General features: G+C 33.6%; 1 protein-coding gene across 1 annotated transcript in view; it reads left to right on the plus strand.

Annotated features, from left to right (window-relative positions):
* Nucleotides 1-25,124, plus strand: part of RELN (reelin) — a 389,961-nt gene that overhangs the window by 38,061 nt on the left and 326,776 nt on the right. The window contains exon 2 of the mRNA XM_051963196.1: nt 11,001-11,071. Within this exon, the coding sequence (XP_051819156.1) occupies nt 11,001-11,071 (71 nt within the window). The remainder of the gene's footprint in view (nt 1-11,000; nt 11,072-25,124) is intronic.

Below are 25,124 nucleotides of genomic sequence, written 5' to 3' on the forward strand. Positions count from 1 at the left end.
ATCTCCCTGTCAAGGACCATTAAACAATTGCTGTGTCTTCTCAGAATTAATATTCTTCAATAATAAGCCAGAACATATCCAGCACCATGGAAAATGTCACTTCTGAGTTGTCTTCACTGTAGTTTTATCAGGTGGATAAGTGAACTGAGCTAATTAGGCGTCTTCTAATGAACTTTTAGTATATATTATTCATATTTGTAAAGGAAGAAACTAATAGCCTACAAAGTTAAGTAACCTGTCCATGATCACATAACTACTAATCTGAAGCAATATGTAAATCCACATCTTCCTGTGCTCTATCTACAACATCAAAATTCAAAGTATCTTTCTTTCAATATCCTACTGCTGTCTCAGCATCTCTTACCTTTCAATACCCTTATTTCAAATGCCCCAAACTTCACTACTGCTCATTTCTTTCCTATTCCTTAAGAAGTGACATCATAAACTAATTTACAATTAGATATTAGTCCATTAGGGCCTTCTTTGTCTCAAGAATATTTTCATTTTAAAAGAAGCCTACTTGGAAAGAGTAACTCCAAATCCCAGTCTCCACTGGTAGATACCTTAGTGATTTTCAAGTCATGCTCTCTTTGAAGATTCCACTTTTACCTAAACCTGGACATGTAGCAATATCATTTTTCCTTCTCTAGATCAATAATAGTATCTCCTATAGACTGACTCCCCTATTTTGAAACTCTGAATTCTTATAAGTGTCTTCAATAAAAAAGACTTTCTTTTTAGCATCACAAGAAAAAATTTTATTCAGGTAATTTGAATTAAATATGCATTAATTTATGTTTAATGATGGTTTTGTTACTTGAACTAAGGTTTACTAACCTGACACTGTTCTTAAATATCAAATAAATAAAATGTTAATTTAGGTTTTTCAATGTCCAATTAGAACTTTTTCCTACTTATTCCTTTGGTAATAGCATAGTATCACTTCTTTTTATGTGATCTAATTTAAAGGGGCAAGTATGTAGGTGCACACACTGCATTTAGTGTTTTTTTTTTAAAAGAATTTACTGTTTATTTCTCCAGGAATTTAAAAACAAAATTTCCCTATTGGGAAGAGTAGACCTGCTTGTTGGCACCATGTCAACTGAGAGGCCATAGAAACTTGTTCTATTATTTATGCTAATTGACTGGTTGTGCATTTACTGTAGTAATAAGCTGCAATGAAGTGCCAAAAAAAATGAAAATGTGATTTTCTTTAGCATTATGTGTGTGACATTAAAGTCAAGGCAAAGCAGGAAATATTTTAAGAACACTGTGTAAGAATGTTTTTTTCTTCTTTGCTTCTTTAACACGGAATTTTGCACAGAATTCTAATAGTATTCTTATTGGTATGGACTTACACTACACTGTAAGAAAAATACATTTTTCTTAATGTATTACTACAATGGAATTTAGGGTACTAATTTTTAATACTGTTTTTTTTTTTAAAGTATAATACATTCTCCTTGAAAGCAAGGTTTCTTGGCTTTTTATGTATGCCTTGTATAGGAGCCTTAATCAATGCTTCTTGAATTGTTTATCACCCAGCCTCACTTAAAATAAAAAGCTTCCTTTTAATTAGCTGAAATGACCCCAAATTAAATATTGAGGCCATACTTTTCCTTCAAAGGGAAGGACTACAGAAGCAATAATGTTTTTTTCTTTTTTTATTTGTTTGTTTTTACCCAACTTATTATATCAGCTATCCAAGAGAAACCTGGCCTCTCTATTGTAATATTCTTGACTTTGAACCTTAGTATTTATAGCTTAGTTCTCTTTCAACTCCCAAGTATCTACATGTGAATTTTCTATAGCAGCCTTCTCTTTAAGTTTAGGGAAGACTTTTTAAACAAACAAAGAAAAAAAAGAACAAAGGAAACTTCATTTTTTTTTATGTCCCCTTGAGTGTCTGGGCATTTTTCTGGTGGTCCCCAGTGCTTGATTTGTTCTCCTACTTCAACTCTTTCCACTGACCTCCCTTGCTTCCTATAACTAACTGAAAGCCCTTCATTTACTAGAAGCTTTCCCTAATCCCTCTTAATTTCAATGCTGCCCTCTGTTAATTATTTCTTGTGACATATATATGTATGTATATGTGTGTATACATATCTACCTATATATGACTTATTTTGCATATATTTGTTTACATATTGTTTCCCTCCTTAGAATGAGAGCTCCTTGGGGGCAGGATTATCTTTTCCTTCTTTTTCAGTCCTTAGGTTTTAGCACAATGCCTGATACATAATAAGCATTTCATGATTGATTGAAAGTTGAGTGATTTGTGAAGGGTCACACAGCTAGCAATTGTCTGATAAATGATTTCAACTCAGAGTTCTTGATTTCAGTTCTGATGTTCCATCTACTATGGCATAAACTACCTTTCTTAAGAAACTTGCAAAACTTTGTGGTATGAGCAATAGATTTAGAATCAGAGCGATTACCTTTGGGTGTGATTGTGGTCAAGTCACTTGATCAATGTGGGCCCTAATTTCTTAATTTCTAAGTTAGATGGTTACTTTAGATGGTTACATTAGATGGACTTTAAAGTCTTGTCCATCTCTAAATCTCTGAATTGTGCTATCATCATCATCCCTATTAAGAAATGTTATGTGTAACTTTGTGACTTAAGCATCAACACACTAGATAACAGTCTAACATAGGATTTGAATTAAAATTTTCCTCCCTCCAAGTCCAGTGTTTTATTCAATGCCAGTTTGGGATGTTTTGTTTTACTTTAAAACAAACAAACAAACAAACAAAAAAACTACTGGATTGCAAGATAGTTCCTCCTTTCATTTAAAACTGTCATCTTTCTTCTATCTTTTCCTGTACAGTATGTTCCTGCACTGTCCCCTGATTTCAGCAACTTCCCTGAACTCTCTTATGAGTCACAAATTCAGAAGCAAGGAGGAGGAGAAAGACAATATTGCATTTCTAATTTAGGCTCATTACCCTTTATTAAGTCTGATAACTGATTTTCATTAGGTCTGTCTTGAAACACTTAAACTCCAAACTCTCCCATTGCTAGTTAAATCATCAGTAACTATGCTAAAAGCCTCAGTCTCTGGAAATGTCAATTTATTCTTTAATCTTTAAAATTTACCTGTGCTGCTTAAAGGAAATAATCCCAACTCTGAATGTATTGAATTTCAGGAAACTGAACCTTTAGTTATATATGGAGAGAGGGGGAGAAAAAGAGGAAAACCAGGTCTAAACAACATTCTTTGCATTCATCATTGTTTATTTAATTATAATGACCCAACACCTACTATTTTATTATTCAAAAGAACCCAAGTTTAATTATCCTGAGGCTTTTTTATGATGGCCCTTTGTTCTTTCACAAAGAGAAATTTAAAGAGACTTTCAATTGATCCTAGATCAATAGCTTAATGTGTTTTTTTCAGTTATGTATGTCCTCAAGTAGTTTTATAAGAAGGACTCCCTGTAAGTTTAAAAAAAAAATTCTTTAACATCTAAGATGAGTATTTTATCTATAAATAAGGCTTTGAATTTTATTATCAGTTGATAATTTTCTTGGAATTTTGGTTTTTATCTTTATCTGTCCTGTGCTGAAATCAGAACAACTTCATAAGAAACAATGGGTAAGGTCAGATGTATGACTCCCATACTTGAGCACTAACAAGGGCACCAAGGAAAACCTTACGAACAGGATATAACTGCCCTGTTTTGACGTCACCCTGCTATATAAATGGTGCCTTCTAGTTGTTTAAATTCTCTGAGGGAAGGCACTATTTTTTTCTTTTCTTTGTGGACCTATGGCAATTAGCACCATACTTCAATAATTGATTGATTAATGTCTGTTTAAACAAGATTAACTCAAGTAAGTCCAGTTTAAATTATTTTCCCCTAAATATGTCATTAAATTATTGCTCACACCAATGCTAGTCTTGGGAGATCTTGTAATCTCTGTGAATCAGCTTTAATTTAACTATTCAAAAAAGTTTGAGAGGATCTGCAAATATTTTAGGGATTTGTCATATGTCAGTCACTTTGACGATTTCTAGATCATTTCAAAGAATACTACAGAGGAACTGGACAGTGAGCAACTCTACTTCTCCAACTAGGAAAATGTCTATTAATCACTATCTTTTATTATCTTTCTCTGTCTTCCTATATATAGATAGCTATCAGTATTGATTCCATGGTAACTATGCTTCCAATTCAATCATTCTCTACACAGAAATCTCCTCTGTCGTCTCTGACCAATGATTATCCAGCCTTTTTTGAAGACCTTTAAAGTCAAGATAAATTGAAGACACTGGCTTCTTTTGCCCACATGTTTACTCTTAAGGGTGTAGTCACAGAAAACCCTTTCTCCCAGTAGATCATATTCATTTAATTAGTGATCCTGAGACTTTCTGCTTAGTTTTTCCATCAGCAATCACATCATATTGCTAATTCAAAGGAGAATGTTAAAGAGGGAGAGTTATTTGAGCTCTTTGATAATTATAATATTAGCCAATATTTATATAGCATGTTAATCATTTGCAAATTCCTTCATTTTGTTGAAACTCACAGCTACCTTGTGAGGTAGGTTCTGTTATTATCCCTGCTTTACAGATGGTAAAACTGAAATTGAAAGATTAACTAACTAGAACGTATTCAAGGCAGAATTCAACCTCCTCTTCCTTGCTTTAATATTCTGATAATTTATTTTATTTTATTTTTCAGTTCAGTAAAACTACTGTTCATTAAGGGCTTACTATGTGCCTGAAACCATGCTGAATTCTGAAAACTTATCCTCTGAACTTAACAAGATATAACCCTTTAATCCCCCAAGAAGTTCACATTGATGGTTTTAAAAATATAATTATAAGACCAATTTGAGATTATAGAATGTTAAAGCTGGGAACATACTTTAGCATCTGTCAACTATTCTCCAGGCCTGTCATTTCACAGATGAGGAAGTGGAAACCAAAGAAGTAAAATGACTTCATTAGCAACTTTGTCACTGATGTGACCCATGTAGGACAAATAGATATGTCCATGGATAGCCATAGGCTTTCCTTTGAGCACATTCAGTCACCTGGCCAATTCCACAGTAGGCATTTTACCAGACAGAAACACCTTGAGTGCAAAGTATTGCACAGCAAATGGGAATAATGTCTACCCACCAATGGAACCAAGACAGTATGGAAACTATTGGGATGAAGTTAGACTTTGTTAGTTTTCCTCCAGGATTCTTCCATTTTAGGAGCCCGGATCCTAAAGCACCTTATCATATTTACTTTGTGGTCACATTGTTGTACCAGTTTGACCCATTCTTGTCAGCTTTTAGCGATCTTCCCTTTTTTTCCTTCTCTTGTATAAAGCGTATGTTCTTTGCCCAGAGTCTGGGTCTATGATCACTTGCCAGAGACTGGGAGGTCTTGTAGTAGTCCCAGAGTGATGGTGTTAAATTGTGGAATCCTACATCTGTATGTTCTGTCAAGAGCATGAGGTCAAATAGGAACTCTTTTTTTACATAGTGGCAATGGCTTATAGATTGGCTATGACATGGATTGGCTCCATGATTACTGTGCTAGAATTTAACTGAAATCATACATTTCACATGTACATGGAGAGAAAAGAAGAAGCAGATAGTGATTACTGTCATTTGTCTGGGGTCAAAACAGCTAATTCATGACCCGACCCATTCTGGATTTCAGGTCTCCTGACTCCAAGTCCATGGCTTTTTAGATTGTGCCATATTGATTTCTACCACATTGGGCTCAGAGTGAAGTATTACACTTGAAAAAAACATGTTTAAAAAAGTATTTACACTCACACATACACAAATCTCCATTAATTCACCAGCAAGCCAATGAGATCATTTTCACTTTACATCTCTCTAAGGTCACCTTTGGAATTAGTGTGCTATTTTAGCTGTATTGTTTTTGTCTTGCCTAAGGATACCTCTGAGGCAGCCTCACACATGCTTACCATTAATAGAAAGGTATTTAAAACAGTAAAACTATTCAAGAGGTTTTCCTTCAGGAATTCCAGTGTTCTAAAAAGTTACTTCTGAAGAGTACATTTTATTTTGCTTGGTTTGGAGTAAGACATCTCTAAACTACTAATTTACTTAAGAATAATCTGGCTGCTAGATGATAAATATCCTTAGGAGAAGAGACAGCACCTAAATTCATAGAATCATAAATTTAAGGATGAAAAAAGATGTTAAGAAATTATTTGGCCCAACATCTTAATTTTATAGAAGAAGGAACTGAGATCCTAAGAAGCTAAGGAATTGATATTAGTCACATAGACAAGAAAACAGAGCTTTGAACCTAGGGCTTCTGATTCAACTTAGTGTTTCACCCTGTATAGAGGCAGCTATGTAGCGAGATGCAGTGTTCTGGGCTTGGATTTAGAAAGAATCAAGTTCAAATCCAACCTCAGATACTTATTAGCTATGTGACATCTGGGCAAATAAGTTAAACTCTTTGCCTCAGTTTCCTCAATTGTAAGGTGGGGATAACAGCAGTACCTACTTTGAAAGATTATTTTAAAAAATCTAATGAGATAATATTGTGAAACAATACTGTCCAGAAATTGGGGGCACCTAGGTGATGCAATAGATAGAGTGCCAGACCTGGAGTCAGAAAGACTCCTCTTCCTGAGTTCACATCTGGACTCAAACACTAATTATGTGACCCTGGGCAAGTCAATTAATTCTGTTTGCCTCAGTTTCCTCATGTATAAAATGAGCTAGAGAAGGAAATGGCAAATCACTTTGCCTAGAAAACCCCAAAGGACAGTCTTGTTAGACTGAAAAACAAGATTTTACATACAGTAGACACTATACAAGTGCTTTATTCCTTTCCCCACACAAAACTGACGGTTTGATTATTTTTACTATTTTTTCATGTTGTGCATGATTCTTTAATGTTAAGGTAAAAAGATATAAAAATATACATTATAAAATATCTTGACATCTTGATGTGAAACATCTTGAAATGTGTATGAGGTGTCCAGCCTTGGATTTAGGAATTTCCTGCCTTGCACATATGAGCACATCTGTGACCACTGGCAATTTACTTTATCTTTCACTAACTCAGGCAACTAAATCTAAAAGTTAGATCACCAAACTGTATCTGTAGAGAGTGTTTCTATTCCAGCAGTCTTCTATATAGATGAAATGAGTTACAAAGGCAAAAGTAAGTCCCTGTTCTGAAAAAACTTGTATTCTAATGGGGGAGGAGAGAGAAGAGGAAAGGGAGGGAACAATCATTTATTAAGCTCCTACTATGTACCACATACTTTACAAATCTTGTCTCATGTGACAGTGGGAGAGACAACATGTAAATAAATAAGTATATAAAAGATATATGCAAGGTAAGTCAAAAGTAATCTTTAGAATGGATGTCTTTAGCAACTGGTAGGATCAGGAAAGACATCCTTATGAGAATGTTGATATTTATATGTACTCACACACATATATATAAACATAAATATAAATATGTGTAAATATATGCCTTCATTCTACTTACATTTTTCTGTAAAAAAGAGCTTCTAAGTGGCTTGCTAAAGATCATTTGTTCTGCCAAAGATACAAAAGCAGAATATTGGTGGGGGGGAATCAAAACATCAATATTGGAAGGAAATAGAGGTGTTTTAAGAGCCAGGAATAGTAAGAGATAAATAATGAGAGAAAGAATAGAAAAATATAATAATGTGGCCTTATAATTCTGATATTATAGGGACAAAGACTATACCTGGATTATAGCTCTGTGTTTAGAAATATTTCCTGAATAGCAGTTTGGCTTATAGTATAAATGAACTTGTAAAATAACAAAAAAAGCTCTGTATAAGAATTTTGATATACATGTAATCAACAAACAGTTTTAATAAAAGAGAAATTGTCTATATGGTGCACAGTTTGATATCTTGGATCATGTTTGTTTTTTCCAAAAACTTTTCAAAGCAGAAAAATTATAATCAAATAAGATACAGATAAAATTAAAACTAATCAACAGCAATCACAGCTTTAAAATTCCATAAAAAATATATATGATTTCAGATATGTAAACAAACTTGAGGTTCTAAAAATCCTAGGCTTGAGTCAGACTTGTAAACCAAATCATAGAAAGGTATATATATATTTTTCAAAAATTAGGTTACTTTGAGACATACTAATAATAGCTAATAATGCTTTAAGCATTACAAACTAATTTGTATTTCATTTGTTCTTCACACCCTCTCTGGGAGGTAAATACTATTATTATCTTCATCTTATTGATAAAGAAACTGAGGAAGACAGAGGTAAAGTAACTTGCCTAGAGTACCATAGCTAATTAGTAATTGAGGCCAAATTTGAGGTTATTCCAAGTCCAGAATTCTATACACTTTGCCATCACACTGCCTTATATAATAATCCATCAAGGACTTTTTGAGTAACTCTGACCACAAATATTCATAAACTATTGGTTAAACCTCTGTGAATAAGACTCTTTACACAGAAAATATTTGGGCAGTAGTGGGCTTATTATATCAATTATTAAAATCTTTTAGAATAGAAAAAATGTTTTATCTCTAATTTTAATATAATTACTCAATTAGCAAGTATTTGTTAAATGTCTACCAAATGATATGCAAGAATCATTTCTTGCTCTTCTTGTAGACTACTTCCAAAAGTAAGCATTAAGGAAAGGCCCACTGATCAAATGTAACTATCTAATCAGTTTTCCTACCCTTAATCTACTCTTACTTACTCTTAAAATAATTCCTTTGAGCTAAGGCACTGTGTCTTCTTGTTAAAATGTATTTCTTAGAAGGAAGAACATTCATTAACACTTCAGCATGTGATTTTCTTCATCCCTGAATAACAAAATTTTGTATATTAATATTTTTCAGAGGTAGAGGGAGCATTGTGTGGTAGATAGGGCTTGCAGCGAGAACCATATGGATTCATTCAGCCTTTGTTATCAAGACCTTAAAGGAGTCATTTCATCACTGTGTGCCTCAGGCAATCACTGTGACAAGTATTATGTTTAGACCAGTTGCATGTTGTCTCAGTTCAAGGAATTCACTCTGATGAAATCATAGATTCTATACTGTGGATTTTCTAAAATCTAATTTCCTTATTTTATTCATCTAGTGACTATTTTATTGCCAATTCTCAATTTCTTTCACTTTGAGATCTTTCACAGGCTTTTCTTCACTCATTCACCCATCATTCTTTTTCAGGGCCTCAAAACCTAATTTGTCTGACATCAAGTCTTTCTCTACTGCAATTCATCTATTCACAAAGCAGCCAAAATAATTTTTCTATGTCAAACCCTGCCCCATTCATTAAATACCAGTGAATCCCAATTATCTTCAGAATCAAATATAAAATATTTTGGATTCCATTGGGTTTTTTTTTTTTTTGGTTTGAGCAGAGGTGGAATGGTTTACCACTTCCTTCTCATTTTATAGTTTAGGAAACTGAGGCAAACAGTAACTGACTTGCCCAGGATCATACAGCTAGTATCTGAGGCTAGATTTGAATAGAGGAAACTGGTTTTTTTTTTCTGACTTGAAGTCTGTCACTCTATCTACTGTACCACATAGTTGCTCCCGGGATTTAGCGATATTCACAATTTAGCCCATTTTTACCTGTGCATTTTTCTTACATCTTCCCTATGCACATAATACAATCCAACCTTACTACCTTAGTTGCCCTTCCTCACATATAATATTCCTTCTTCCAGTTAGCTTATTTGGTATTGGCTATTCCCAAAGCCTATAATGATGATGTCAAATTCAAATAGAAACAGGGACCACTGTTTATATTTATACATAAGGGTCCTTGAAAGTCACTTATTTGACTTAGAAAACCATGCATTAACATCATCTCTGTTTTGTTCTATTTTTATTTATTTTTAAAATTTTTTTCACAATTACATTTAGATCTGGTACTAATATGCCTGAAGTTATGTGAAGCTTTTTCTAAAAATTCCTTTAAATTCTTCTTACAAGGGTTTTTAATAAGGATCTTTTCTTTCTCTTTTCTTTAATAAGAATCTCTTCCTTATTTTTCCTCCTTCCTCAAGTTTAGAGGTATGCTAGTAAATGTTTAACAACCAGCTCTCTTTGGGGGGGTGGGGATATGTTCAACACACTTTTAAGTTTAATCAACATTACTAACATTTCACCATCATTTTCTCAATTCTAAAAAAAGCTTTAAAAATAAGTTAAGCCTTGATTTGCAGCATTTGCTGATTTCCAAGGTATAAATGCTTGCACTAAATATTTAATAGTCACTCAGGTCTCAAAAGCTGACTCCAGCATATTCCTGCCCCAGTTCCATTCAAATCCAGCCATTTCATATTAAACATATTAATATCTCAGAATTATAAATTTTTGCAAGGAAATTATCCTAAATAAATGAAAATTAGGAATAATGCTTTGATCAAATTTTAATGAGTATGAGGGCAATTAAAGACAACCAGCTCAAAGGTTTGAGCAGAGGGTTTGGAGATGGGAATGAGAGGGCTATGTGGGGAAGAGAATATGGCTGTGTGGGGAAGAGAATGGGAGGAAGAGAGGCACAGAGTTACTTATGGAATAATGGGTTGGATTATTACTGGGCAGCATAGACCCAGATAGAAATGGAAGAGCATTGGAGGGTGGGAGAATGATGGGGGAATGGAGGTCAGGGATTCATTTTTATATGGTTTTGATGGAGGACAGATTAACTGTTATCCATGCCTCCTTGGGATTACTCCATTAACATATCCACACCAACTCAAAGTTATCAATACTTGGACCTTGCAAGCTTTGGTAGATCTCATTACTTGGAAAAATCCTCAAGTGTTTTTCTCTTTCAATATAGATAGCTCTTCATCAAAAGATTTGCTATTAGATATTATGATGATCTTCAAGAAGGTCCTGTTCTCAGAAAACTCACATCAATGAAATAACAGAAATTTTAGAGTTGTAAAGCATTTCAATCTAAAATTTAATTTTAAACTGAAATTCACTGCAAACTTTAGTTTAAATTCTTTCTTTATTTCCAGGGCTACAGCTACTCACAGAGGTCAAGTTATCTTCAAGGATGCCTTAGCCCAGCAGTTATGTGAACAAGGAGGTAAGAGTTATTGCATTTTAATGTATTCCATCTGTTTTACCTGTGTCCACATTATTCATGTAAGATGCTGAAATATTATGCTCAGAGGGAATATGTCATTAATATTGCTCATAGTGATATTAGAAATTGGTATAAAAGCCTTTAACATGCTATATATTATGGATTTGTTTAATTTTTCTTATCACTTACATCTAATAAATATAATATATATGTACAAATAATACAGAAATAACATATTATATATAATATAATGTAAATGGGGTAATACACCATGAGTCTGTAATAGGTGTGAATTTGACACTAACTACTTTGATTGTGATACCAAAAATTCTCATAGACTTAAATTTACAGACACATATCTTAAAAACAAACATTGAATGATGGGATACACTTCTATTTGGGGCTTTATGTAGCCACTTATTCCTAAAGCATCCCAACTGGCCCATCTTTATGTGTTTCCAATAGTCATCTAGTGATTTGACTTCTGCTTTAGAATGTACCAAAAATATTTTGGAATTTGCTCATATGTGATTTGCATAAGCCAATACTTGAATTTATTGTGGTGTCAGAGGAAAAGCAGATATCATTAACTACTGAAAACCTTCTTGTAATCATTCTCTCTCTCATACAGGAAACACATTTGGATTAGAAAAGTACAACAAATATATTCATATAGTTTTCCATGGAAAAAGAAAGCAGAAATTGAATAGTGGAAGCAACAAATGCAAAAATAATTTTTTTGTGTGTGTCAGGGCAGTAAAACTTGGTGGTTATCTCTAATATCTTTATCATATTCTTATCTGTATCCATGTATATTCATATACAAATCAATATGTAACTCCACAATCTTAAAATTTTGTCTATATTTCATGGGAACAATTTTTTTCACTTTTAGTTTTTTTCTGTTAATTGTTATAAAAAGAATGTTAGATTGCTTTTAAGATACCCTCAAAATATTCCAACAGGACATGAAATTATTTTAAACATGATAAATTTTCTAAATTATTGAAATTAGTGATATATCAGATTCAGAGAATATCAAACACCTGAAAATTTTGATTCAGTTCTAACAATAATATTCACCTCCAAAAAAAAACTTTACAATTTACAAAGAGCTTTACTCATAATAATATCATGAAACAGGGAGTTCAGATATTATTCTTATTTTACATAAAAGATAATTAAGGCATAGCTAATTTAAATAGCTTGTCTAGAATCTTACATCTAATTAGGCACAATAAGCACTGGAATTCAAATCCAAATATCTTTTTTTTAAATAATTTTTTATTGATAGAACACATGCCAGGGTAATTTTTACAGCATTATCCCTTGTATTCATTTCTGTTCCGATTTTACCCCTCCCTCCCTCCACCCCTTCCCCGAGATGGCAAGAGTCCTTTACATGTTGAATGGGTTGCAGTATATCCTAGATACAATATATGTGTGCAGAACCAAACAGTTTTCTTGTTGCACAGGGAGAATTGGATTCAGAAGATATAAATAACCCAGGAGGAAAAACATAAATGCAAGCAGTTTATATTCATTTCCAGTGTTCTTTCTCTGGGTGTAGCTGCTTTTGTCCATCTTTGATCAATTAAGGCTCTCTTTATCGAAGAGGTCCACTTCCATCAGAATACATCCTCAAACAGTATCATTGTTGAGGTATATAATGATCTCCTGGTTCTGCTCATTTCACTCAACATCAGTTCATGTAAGTCTCGCCAGTCCTCTCTGTATTCATCCTGCTGGTCGTTCCTTACAGAACAATAATATTCCATAATGTTCATATACCACAATTTACTCAACCATTCTCCAATTGATGGGCATCCTTTCATTTTCCAGCTTCTAGCCACTACAAACAGGGCTGCCACAAACATTTTGGCACATACAGGTCCCTTTCCTTTCTTTAGTATCTCTTTGGGGTCCAAATATCTTTTTTGCTTCAAGTCTAACTTTCTATATTGACTATATAAAAACACCAGTATTCCTATACCAATTAGTTACAAGAATCATCGCTGGAGATAAAAAGTTGAATGCAACCCAAACCCAGCTCTCAAGGAGTTTGCTGCCTGAGAGAAAAACCTATATACAAAGAATTGTGGAAGTTACTGGGAGGGGGAACCAGGTGAAATTCTTTGAAAAATTTTAGGAGGCAGAGCTTTTTTATAGTTTGAGTTGAATGAAGGATCAGAAAAAAATCATGGAAAATGGTGGCATTTTATTTTATTTGATCTGATTTGATTTTGAATGAGGATATCTAGAGCTAAATCAGACCAGGCTGAAGACTGAGCAGATCAAAACTGTGATAATCAGCATCAAGAGAAGCTGACCTATAAGTGACTGTTGCACCTCCACTCTGGGTGAGATCCAGTCTTTCAACAACAACAACAACAACAAAATTCCCATTATAAATGTAGCCCCAATGTCAAAGCTCATTGGTGTAATATGCTCTCCTTATTGATAGAGATTAATGTCCTCCCCTGAATTTTTTTTCCAGCTACCTGAATTGGGATGAGCTTAGTCCATCTTCCCTCTAGAAGCTAGAGACAAGATAGTCCTGAAAAGGACGTCATACTTGAAGATCACTGACTCTAACACTGCTGAAGAGATCTCTTTAGGCTTTTTGCCCCTTCCCTCACTCAAAGCAGATAAAGATAGAGCCCTAAACAACTGGGCTTTAGAACTAGGGTTACATATAGTAGGGGTTTTTTTTGTGACTTGAATTTGGGATCCTATTCTATTATATAAGTAATGCTGAAGTTGGAATTCCTTTAAAAGTAGTATAGCATTCTCATAGCTCACTTGACTTGGAGTCAGAAGAATGTTGATTCAAATCTTCTCTTTAAACACGTCCTAATCCGTGACTCTGGACAAGTAGCCTTTCTGTACCTCAGTTTTATTATCTATTAAATTGGAAGGAGTATAGAGTTGATGACCCTCTAAGATCTCTTCTAGCTCTAAACTTGTAACATGATTTTTTTTTTGAAGGGTGGGGAGAGGTGCTTAGAAGAGAGAAAAAATTAGAAAAATCAATGAGTAAAAAACATTTTGACCAATGAGAAAAATTTTCTTTTAGTGAGGTGCCTTATGCTAATATAGTTTACATTGTGATGGTCCAATAAGCAAGATAACATGTAGACCAGAATCAGCAGGTATACAGTATTCAGATTTGTGGTTATATCTGGTAGATCTAATTCCAAATATACCTCAGCAGAGATGAAGAAATTATTTTGTATTAAAAGGAATAATACTTTATGGAGTTCAGGGATTCCATATGATAAGAATATTATACTTCATTTTAAAATAAGCATGACTTTTTATAATCTATTTTAAATAATATTCAATATATTTTCAAATGGAGTGGTATAATCCTTTTGGATTATAGCATTTTGCTGTGTTATAAATCAGTATCAAATTCAAATAAAAAATGGAAACCACTATATCATGTATAAGGATTTTTATGGGCCATATATTGACTTAATTTTATAAAATAATATTATCTGTATTTTATTTTATCAAACATTTCCAAATTACAATTTAATCCAATCCTAGCTCTTCTTGGGAGTATTATGGGCTTTATTCATCCCATCATGTGCTTGAAACTTCTATTATGGAAAAGGGATAATTTCTATGAATAAATTAATGAATGAAAAAGAATTTATTAAATATTTAGTATTTAGTGCTAAGCCCTTCATAAATTCCTGAACATACAAAAAGAAAAAGAAACAGTCCTTGCTTTCGAGGGGCTTACATTTTCATTGAGAAACTTTAGCTGTAGGACAGAAATTAAGGGTCAAGATCAGAAGAAGGGTGGATGGAGAGGCCTAGGGATATTTAGGCTTCATCAACAGATCAGATGACCTTGCTCAGGGATCTGTAGAGATCAAGGCTGATAGTAAAACTTGGAGGACTTTAGGAAGTAGTAACAAGACAGATGATTCCTCATCGTACTGGAAGACATAAAATTGGAAATAATTCCCTTCTTATTCAGATCACATGTTAGTCATTGAACCTGACTAAGTTGGAAAAAAGTACAAGGTCATTTTCTCCCTCTGTTAGGATGGTTAATTTCTTCTACCTACCTAAATCTCAGATGAATTCAGGGCAAGAGGGATGACAAAGGGAAAAAGGCTCCTACATCTTGTGAGTCTTGAAAAAAATCTCATCTTTGCAAAGAGAACACGAGAAAGGAAATCAACTTTTAAAAATACGAAGAGAAAAATTTTACAAAAAGAATTTATCTTTTATTCTTTGGATAAAATGTTATAAAGTAACTGACATTTTTAGATAAGAAAGGATAACCTGGTAAATAAAATTTTAATTATTGATGTATCTATATAGAGATGTTTACATTTGAAAAACTTAGGCTCATTCAGGAGAGAGGTCAAAGGAAACTAAAACTATGACTGTTTGCCAAAAGTGGAAGATACTATTTGCTTACATTGGTCACAAAGTGAAAAAATGTCTTTTAGGCAAAGAAAATAAAAAAATACTCAAAAAATTAAAGCAACTTGGAGATTTTTTAAAAATCTAATAACTTTTCTGAGTGTTTTTATAAGATATTTAGGTTTCAGAAGTTATGCTTTTCCAAAATTAAAAAATACTAATAACTCCTTGGGAAAGTGTTAAGTTCAACACTTTGAGCTAGGTAGTATATGAATCCTCATTTTATAGATGATCAGAGGCTCAGAGATTTTATCTGGTGTATTTGAATATGAGTATGGATTTAAACTTAAATCTCTGGACTTTTCCATTATACCACATTGATCTAAAAGGGGCAATGACTTAAGTCGAAATTTTGGATTCACAAAAATGATTTAGAAAGAATCTTTTAACCTCTTGTTAAGAGCAAAATAACTATCTCTCTCTAACAGAATGGGGCCTCCAAAGAGAATGATGTGTAGACAATATTTATGTTAAAGCATCAGAGGTTTATAACTTGTACATCACCCAGAGAGATGATGATCTAAAATCTTTCCACTGTAAATATTTCTGGGGATACATATTAAATAACTGTAATTATGTAAGCCTCAGATTCCTAATTTTTCTAGTTCTTAGTCCAGTTTTCTAGGAATAATCCCTATGATATGCTTCTACTTGAAAATAGATGTTTCCTTCACATTTCCATGGGAAAAAAAAGAAAAGAAATGAACATTAAATTCAGTAATTGTGAAGGCAGAAAAGGTAAGATATTGTGGTACATTCCTTATCAACAAACTTTTTATAAAATATCCAAGACAAAGGGCACTGCACTAACTCAGATTAGAATGAAAAATTCAAAGAGATATGAAGGAAATATTCCATATATAGGGAATGATCACTCTATAATAGAAAATGGGGGGTGGGGCAGGTAGAAGAACAATCCTATGGCTTAGAACCATATAAAGCAGTGTCCTTAAAAATGTATTTGAAGTAAAAACGGTGCTGTTAAAAAAAAGTTTCTAAGTAAAACATATGTTGAAATATTCTAATGATATTATAGCTACTCACTATTTTTTATTATAGAATTTCAGAATTTTAATTCTAAAGAAACCTCAGAGAACCCTAACCTAACATGACCATTTTCTAGATAAGGACACTGAAGCTTTAAGAGTGACTTGTCAGTATGACAATCATGGTTTTCTAAATGCTACTTAGTCCAAGGAAGACAATAAATAGCATGTATATGCCTAGCTTTTAATGTGTGAGCCTCTTGGCACATGTTACAACCACATATATAGACAGCTTCACAAGACCAGATGGTGGACACCATGACCTGACAGTCATAGTGTCCTGCAGAGCCCTCAAGGGCTGCTTATCATTTGCAAATGGCTCTAGAATCCTCTGTTGTGGGCAAGTGAAAGTGGATAGAAAGAGAAGCAAGAATGTTAGCTAACTCATTAATAGACAATGTTGACTTCTGTCTGTAAGCTAAACAAACTCTTAGGTTTTGCCTTAAATTACAATAATGAGCAAAATACTTGAGAAGTGAAGACTTGGTATACTAACTAAAGTTTACTTGATCATGGTGTTATATGACATATGAACCTCATTCACATCTAACTATTTTGGATTTTATCATTTGGACAGGGAAAGCTAAAGTTTACTCTCATAAAACCTAATAGAAAGGGCTTGTTGGATAAATCCATAATGTAAATAAAATGGGGGAGGAGAAATTTTTAATCTTGTAATTCAAACAGGCTAAAAGTACCATTTATATAACATAAGTTAAATATAATTGCTTTTTGTCAAACTAATTTAGCATAATCTTTATTTGCAACCATTTGGTTAGCCAGTTACCTTCTGTGACTATATTCCATTGAACATTCTTAGGACAATTCATACTGTTTCCAAAAATCAGATTTATCTCCCCTCAGTTTTTCAGGAAAGGATTTTACTGTGCCTACTTTGGCTGTTAAATTTATATACTATAGAAATATCCCATGAAAGTTAAGTGTTTATTCCCATTTTACAGTTTAGGAAACTAAAGCAGAAGACCCTTACTCAGAGTCACATAAATAATGAATGTCTTGAGACTGAATTTGAACTCAAGTCTTCCTAATTCCCTGATTCCACTGCCCCACCTAGTCAAAATTTTTGGTTTCAACAATGTAATAAGACATAAACTGTTCTCTTCAAGGTAATAACCATGTAATAGAGGGAATAAAGATCTGAATGTGAATAGCTATGATTTAGTTCAGAACATTGTAGCTGACTTGTGAAAATGCAGGTTTTCATAAGACAGACAACAATGTAGGGAACAATAGTGTATATTTTAATCCATTCCAACAAATTCATCTCAACATTTATTATGTCTAAGACACTATGGTTAAAAGGCAAAAATGAAACAATCCTCAAAGGGCTTATACAGTTCATACAAGGAAAGATATAACTTGATGGACAGAAGCAGCTACACCCAAAGAAAGAACACTGGGAAACGAATGTGAACTATCTGCATCTTTGTTTTTCTTCCCGGGTTATTTTTACCTTCTGAATCCAATTCTCCCTGTGCAACAAGAGAACTGTTCGGTTCTGCAAACATATATTGTATCTAGGATATACTACAACATATCTAACATATATAGGACTGCTTGCCATCTAGGGGAGGGGGTAGAGGGAGGGAGGAGAAAAATTGGAACAGAAATGAGTGCAGGGGATAATGTTGTAAAAATAAATTACCCTGGCATGGATTCTGTCAATATAAAGTAATTATTAAATAAAATAAAATAAAATAAAATATTAAAAAAAAAGGAAAGATATAATTTCGGGGGCGGGGAGGGAGCGTGGTGAGGAAGAAAGCATGGGAGGAGAAATTCAAATCAAAGGATATAATGCGGTTATCAGCAACTAAAGGGCAATATACAACTTGATCTTTGAGGGGATGGGATAGGTTCATGACTCAGCCAATGAAAAGGTTCCAACAAGCTTTGATTACAGCTTCAGGTTTGGACAAAAGGAGCAAGGGGATCTGTGATTGTTTGAGAGGCTCCCCTTAACTTGATTAAGAATATCTTGGCATACTACACAACTGGGCTACTACATGACTTAGAAGTTTAGTGACTTTTATTTGGAGGGATTAGGTGAGAATCTTCTTGGGAACATCTGATTCATTTCCCATTCCTGATATCAGAGGGAAGGAGAAGCCACTTGGCACTGTTACATGGAGTTTAAAGAATTTTTAGCATGAAAAACTCTAACCCTAAAGATTTCAGAAAGAGATGGGGTAAGAAATATATAGAGCAGAAACATCTTGCGTGCTATCCACCTTCCAAATAAAACCTAGGTCCAGAAAACCAGAAAGGTTTTCTGAAATATCACAAATGTGTGAAATGCAAAAGATAAGGGGGATAGCACTTGAAAATTTCAAGAAAGTAAAGGTCCCTTTCAACAGGAGAAATTGAAGAATTCTTCAAAGAAAAGAGAGGCATTAGTATGGATTTTAATAAAAAGAGATATAAGAAAGCAAGGATGCAGAAGATGCTATGAGAACGGATAATAGCGGATAATCCAGTTTGGCATATCTAGTAAGTGAAAAGATTCATTCAAGGCAGCAAAAGTGACTAAAAAGTAAGATCTGGCAGTAACTAATGGGGAAGATATTATTATTGACTCTTAGTAGCCTAGACACTTTTCTAAATGTCCCCCGGTGAATGAAAGTTGACATTTGGGGCAGTGTTATTAATCCTGAGGTAATTTAACACATAGTTATACAATCATCAGTTCCAAATACTATATAGATTTTACCTTAACAACTTTACATAATCTAACAAGTCAAAACCCTAAGATTTATACTTGAGAAAATTTAACATTGATTTCTTTGAAATAAAGAATAAAGTGGTATCCATGTAAGTTTTATATTTGCTTGATTTTTCTGTATTCTAAAGAGTTAAGTGTAAATTCACTTCTATATAGTTACAAGGGGCAGCAGAAATATTATAAAGACATAAAAATCATACTTTTGTTCTGGCTTGTGAATACACACTTTTTGAAAACACTGAAGTACAATTTATTTCAATATAATGATTATTGAATATTTGCATATTGATTGTCCAAAATTGCTAACTAATATTCATAATTTTTAACAACATTTACTGTGTATCCCCTACCCCTTTTAATTAGATCTTTAAATATCTTGGGGTTAATGTAAACCTTGAATGGCCCATTTGTAGTCTCATTCTTACTGAATGACCAGCCTACTTTCTTTTCTGGTCATATGTGTACTTGACAATACTCTTTATGTCACTTCTTACTTTAAAATCTTCACTGACAACATGTTACACAGTCTATTTAGGTCTACCATGTGTTTTTCAGTTGCCTTTTGTTTTATTTGTAAATATTTATCCTTCCATGTGCAACCAGAGAACATTACTAAGATAATACTGGTGTTGAAGAAGTAGACTTTTGAGGAAGGGAGCAATTTGGAATAACTGAAATCACTTAATTCAGTGTAGACTGATCCAACTGTCTTTTCTTTTTATTTAGTTTTCATTTCTTGATCTATGTGCACATGATCCCAAGGCTGCCTTACTACACATTAAGCCAGGAGAACTTTAAGAATATTCTAATTTAATTTTTGTGGATTAAAAACTGCATAATACTTCCTCATATTCATTTTCAACATTTCACTGTCTCTGAAAGCCAAAGGGATCTATAAAGCTGAAAGCCATTTTGTGCTTTTTATCCCTTTAAGAAGTTTCTTTCTGTATTACCCCCAATTCTTCACCTGGCAGCTCACCTGCTTTGAGGCCATCTTTATGTCCTTTTCTCTTTGTAGAATCCCCTTAGGTTTATTCTCCATTGGAAAAATCTTTTTTTTTTTAATTTTTATTTAATAGTTACTTTATATTGACAGAATCCATGCCAGGGTAATTCTTTTTTTTTACAACATTATCCTTTGCACTCGTTTCTGTTCCAATTTTTTTCCCCTCCCTCCCTCCACCCCTTCCCCTAGATGGCAAGCAGTCCTTTATATGTTGGATATGTTGCAGTATATCCTAGATACAATATATGTTTGCAGAACCGAACAGTTCTCTTGTTGCATAGGGAGAATTGGATTCAGAAGGTATAAATAACCCGGGAAGAAAAACAAAAATGCAGATAGTTCACATTCGTTTCCCAGTGTTCTTTCTTTGGGTGTAGCTGCTTTTGTCCGTCATTTATCAATTGAAACTGAGTTAGGTCTCTTTGTCAAAGAAATCCACTTCCATCAAAATATGTCCTCATACATTATCATTGTTGAAGTGTATAATGATCTCCTGGTTCTGCTCATTTCACTTAGCATCAGTTCATGTAAGTCTCGCCAGTCCTCTCTGTATTCATCCTGCTGGTCATTTCTTACAGAACAATAATATTCCATAACATTCATATACCACAATTTACCCAGCCATTCTCCAATTGATGGGCATCCATTCATTTTCCAGTTTCTAGCCACTACAAATAGGGCTGCTACAAACATTTTGGCACATACAGGTCCCTTTCCCTTCTTTAGTATTTCTTTGGGATATAAGCCCAATAGAAACACTGCTGGATCAAAGGGTATGCACAATTTGATAATTTTTTGGGCATAATTCCAGATTGCTCTCCAGAATGGTTGGATTCGTTTACAACTCCACCAACAATGCATTAGTGTCCCAGGTTTCCCGCATCCCCTCCAACATTCATCATTATTTTTTCCTGTCATCTTAGCCAATCTGACAGGTGTGTAGTGGTATCTCAGAGTTGTCTTAATTTGCATTTCTCTGATCAATAATGATTTGGAACACTCTTTCATATGAGTGGTAATAGTTTCAATTTCATCCTCTGAAAATTGTCTGTTCATATCCTTTGACCATTTATCAATTGGAGAATGGCTCATTGGCAAAATCTTTGAGAATACTTATTCTTTTCCATACCAAGATTAGTCAAGATATTGACAATTTGGAGGTGAGATTGAGTTACAGGTGGGAATTATGCCAGGGCAGGGAAAAAATCAGAATAAAAATAAAGGGAGGGAGCAGGAAAGAAGAGACAGAGTTGATTACTAAGTGGGGGAAAAGGGAAAAGTAAAACTGGAAGGTAAATTAAATTTGGGAGGAGGTAAATACCAGAGATTACATATTGGGCAAAATCCAATGAAAATCCAGTGGTTAGCTCCTAGAATCTGGCTTCCATTAAATATTAGTGAATGAAATTCAAATTTATCATGCAGTTTTCTATCAAGTGAAATCAAGTCGCCAATTTTGCCACACTTTTTCCAGTTTGGGTTTCTGGTGTGGGTTTTCAGGAGTCTGATCAGAAGGTCAAGGGGAGATGACACCCTATCCCATAAGGAGAGCCTTTTTTCACCACAGGGGCAGCCATCCCAATCACCAGCAGAGCTTGTGCTTATCTGAACGGCTTTCCCTCACTGCTCTGACAGTTACTTGCTGGCCATATGTTGCATGGGCTTCGGACTGTGCTACAGCTGCTGCTCCTCCTCCCTCACTCCTGACCTCAGCACCAGGTTCTGTCTTCTTAAAACTCCCAAAGGTCCAGGCATCATTTTAGAAAAGGGAATAGTGGTTCATTGCACACTAATCATATATCCTAAAGATTTATTTTAGTTTTACTTTAATTCCATCTATTTTAAACCATGAGAGATGATCATTACGTTAAGTGACAAAAATCAAGGATGTCAAAAAAACTCATCCCAACCTTAATCCATGGCCCTGTCTATAATTTAACTTGTTTTAAATATTAAGCAATCTTTCATACTAATCATAAGTATATTCTTGAACACATTGAAAACTATTTCTATTCTAAATTTATAATATTTTGGAGGCTTAATTATCATACTTGAAGGTCAAACTATGCTGTATTGCAATAAAATACAAAAAAAGTAATAAAGGAATTATTCCTGGGGAGATGAAAGTCTAGGTTCATAGCTCATTAAATGGTAACTTCACAGACTGTGTCTAATTTGTCATATTTAGCTCGGGAAGTTTAATACATTTGAATTACAAATTAGGCGAAGGGATACCTGAGGCAAAAATACCTTGGGTCTTTGAATACTATAGAAATTGGAAGCAATGGCTCCTTTAGCATGATACCTTTATTTGTAAGATTTGCCTGTTATTAGACACATTATAATTGCCTAACTCTAAAACTGATCCTAGGAAAGTGATTAGCAACATTAACACAAAGCCAGTTAACATTAACACAAAGCTTCTTATTTGATCTAAGAATCAATTAGTAGTTACAGCTCTCTTCTTGGGTTTTTTTTTTTTCAGCATATAGCCAAAACTAGATTATTTTTATTGGTGAGCAATTTGTTAAAATTTAGCAGTATTGTAAAATATGTATTCATACAAAAATAAAATTTCCTTGATGTCAGTTCAAAGAATAACACATTATTTATAGTCTTTCATATGACTAAAAATGATTCTGGTTTTTGATGCTCTTTGGACAGGTTGTCATGACTCTTTTGAGGTGCCTGGGATGCTACCTTCTGAGAGGGCATAAAGATGTATGTGTGGGTGTGGGTGTAAATCAAATAAGTTTTATTCCAGTTTTAGCATATTTGCCTTTGTATGAAAGTTGAAAATAGGAAGAATTTAATCCATATAATTTACTTTAACATTTTGTATATGATTTAATCCCTCAGGAAAACAAAAGATGTAAAATAATACACAATTTTTCATAGTAGTATTTGCATAGTTCCACAGGGGATTAATTAGTGAATGCTACAAAAATAAAATTGTAACTTCTAATGAATTAATAGAAGCAAACCATTATGGAAAGACTCTTTTTAGACTTTTTTAAAGTCTTCTTTTCTAAACAAAGCCACCATCTTTCCAGCCTATAGCTTAAGTAGAATCTAAAAGATGATTGAATTATATTTTAAAATCCTGGAGAAAAGGAATTCTTCTATAAATGCAAACTGTCATTACAAAAATTAAAATGGCTCATTTAGTTATTTGAAAGCATTCTGAATCATATTCTAAGTGAGGATCTTAAAGGATCATAGGACCATAAATTTAGAGTTGGAGGTAACCCTAGCTGTTACTGAGTACAACTTTTTCATTTTACAGATAAGGAAACTGAGGTGAGATAACTTACCAAGGTTCACAGTTGTAATAAGTAGCAGAGCTACTTTTCTCCAAATCTATTGCTTTTCAATGCTACTTCCAGTTATTGTTTTTTTCTCACTGTAATAAGGATTAAATTAAGTTGCACATAATGAAATAGAATGAAAGGCTTTTTATATATTGTGGTTGTGGTAATGTTTTACAGTATACTACAACATGATATTTGTTGATGGGCTGCCAGGAACTATTTAATAAAAAGAGACTTGTATCCCTTGCAGGACTTTATTTTATCGAGAGCAGATTTTTTAATTTAACATACAGCTTAAATTTTTTTTTTTGCTTCATTTACCCTTGTCAGTGACTAATAATTCCCACATCCCTTTGACCATACATTTAAACGAATGACTCTTCATTTTTTTTTTCCCTGAGGCTATTAGTGACTTGCTTAGGGTCACCCAGCTATGAAGTGTTAAGTGTCTGAGGTCAAATTTGAACTCAGGTCCTTCTGATTTCAGTGCTAGTACTGCAAAATCTAGCTACCCCTGATGCTTGACTCTTTAAAAGAGATCAGAAAAAGACATGTTGTGCTCTGGAAAATTTTGATTTTGAAATCACATTCTCTCACTTTATTTACTCTAGGTCTTTTGGAAATAAACCATTTGGTCTTTGATCTTTTCACATCTGCTTCATTTAATAATCCATTCTTTATTCTTTCCCATTAAATCACCTTTTGAAATTTCCTTTAAAAAAAAAATCAGTGACAGGCTCCTTTTTTAAAAAAAGGATATCTTGTAATGAATGATTTGTAAATCCTTTTGAGAATAGTACAGGTGTATGATAAATATTGTTGCTACTTATTTTCAAAACAAATTTTCATTTGAAACCATGAATTTGAAACCAAGGATTCATTGTTTTATGTAATCCCCAACTGCATTGCACTTCTTAAAAAATCCTTTTTACTTTATGTATGTGATAGGAAAATGTAAACCTGGTTTTTGAGTCTTTGCATTGTCTACAACAATTCAAGAATGTGAAAATATTTATCTCTAGCTTCAATTTGAATCAAGCTTATCTCCACCTGAAATGTGCATTCTTGACTTTGGAAATCCTACTTCTGTTCAAGTTAATAAAACAACCTAATATATGAGACCTTATCCTTCCATTTATTTGTGCCCCCTCCCAAATGCTTTGTATTCACTTTATATAATCTTGCATTTTCTTATCTGAGTATGGATTGTTTCTCCTTAATGAAGTATAAATTCATTGAGAGCCTGAACATTTTTTGTTTCTGATTATCTCTAGTTCAGTACCTGATACTTGGGATACTGTCTGTAGGATTATCAGTCTTTGTTGCTAATCCCAATAGACTTTTTTCTAACCTCATTTACTTTTGTCAATTTTTGACACAACTGGCTACCCCCTCCTTTTGTTACTCTCTCTTTGGATTTTCACTGTACTTCTCTGTTGTGATTCTCTATATGTGGTCAGACTCATAGGACCTTTCCTGTTTTCTTTCCATATTTTTCTTC

The sequence above is a fragment of the Antechinus flavipes genome, chromosome 5 (assembly GCF_016432865.1).
Source record: "Antechinus flavipes isolate AdamAnt ecotype Samford, QLD, Australia chromosome 5, AdamAnt_v2, whole genome shotgun sequence".
In the NCBI taxonomy this organism is placed as follows: domain Eukaryota; kingdom Metazoa; phylum Chordata; class Mammalia; order Dasyuromorphia; family Dasyuridae; genus Antechinus; species Antechinus flavipes.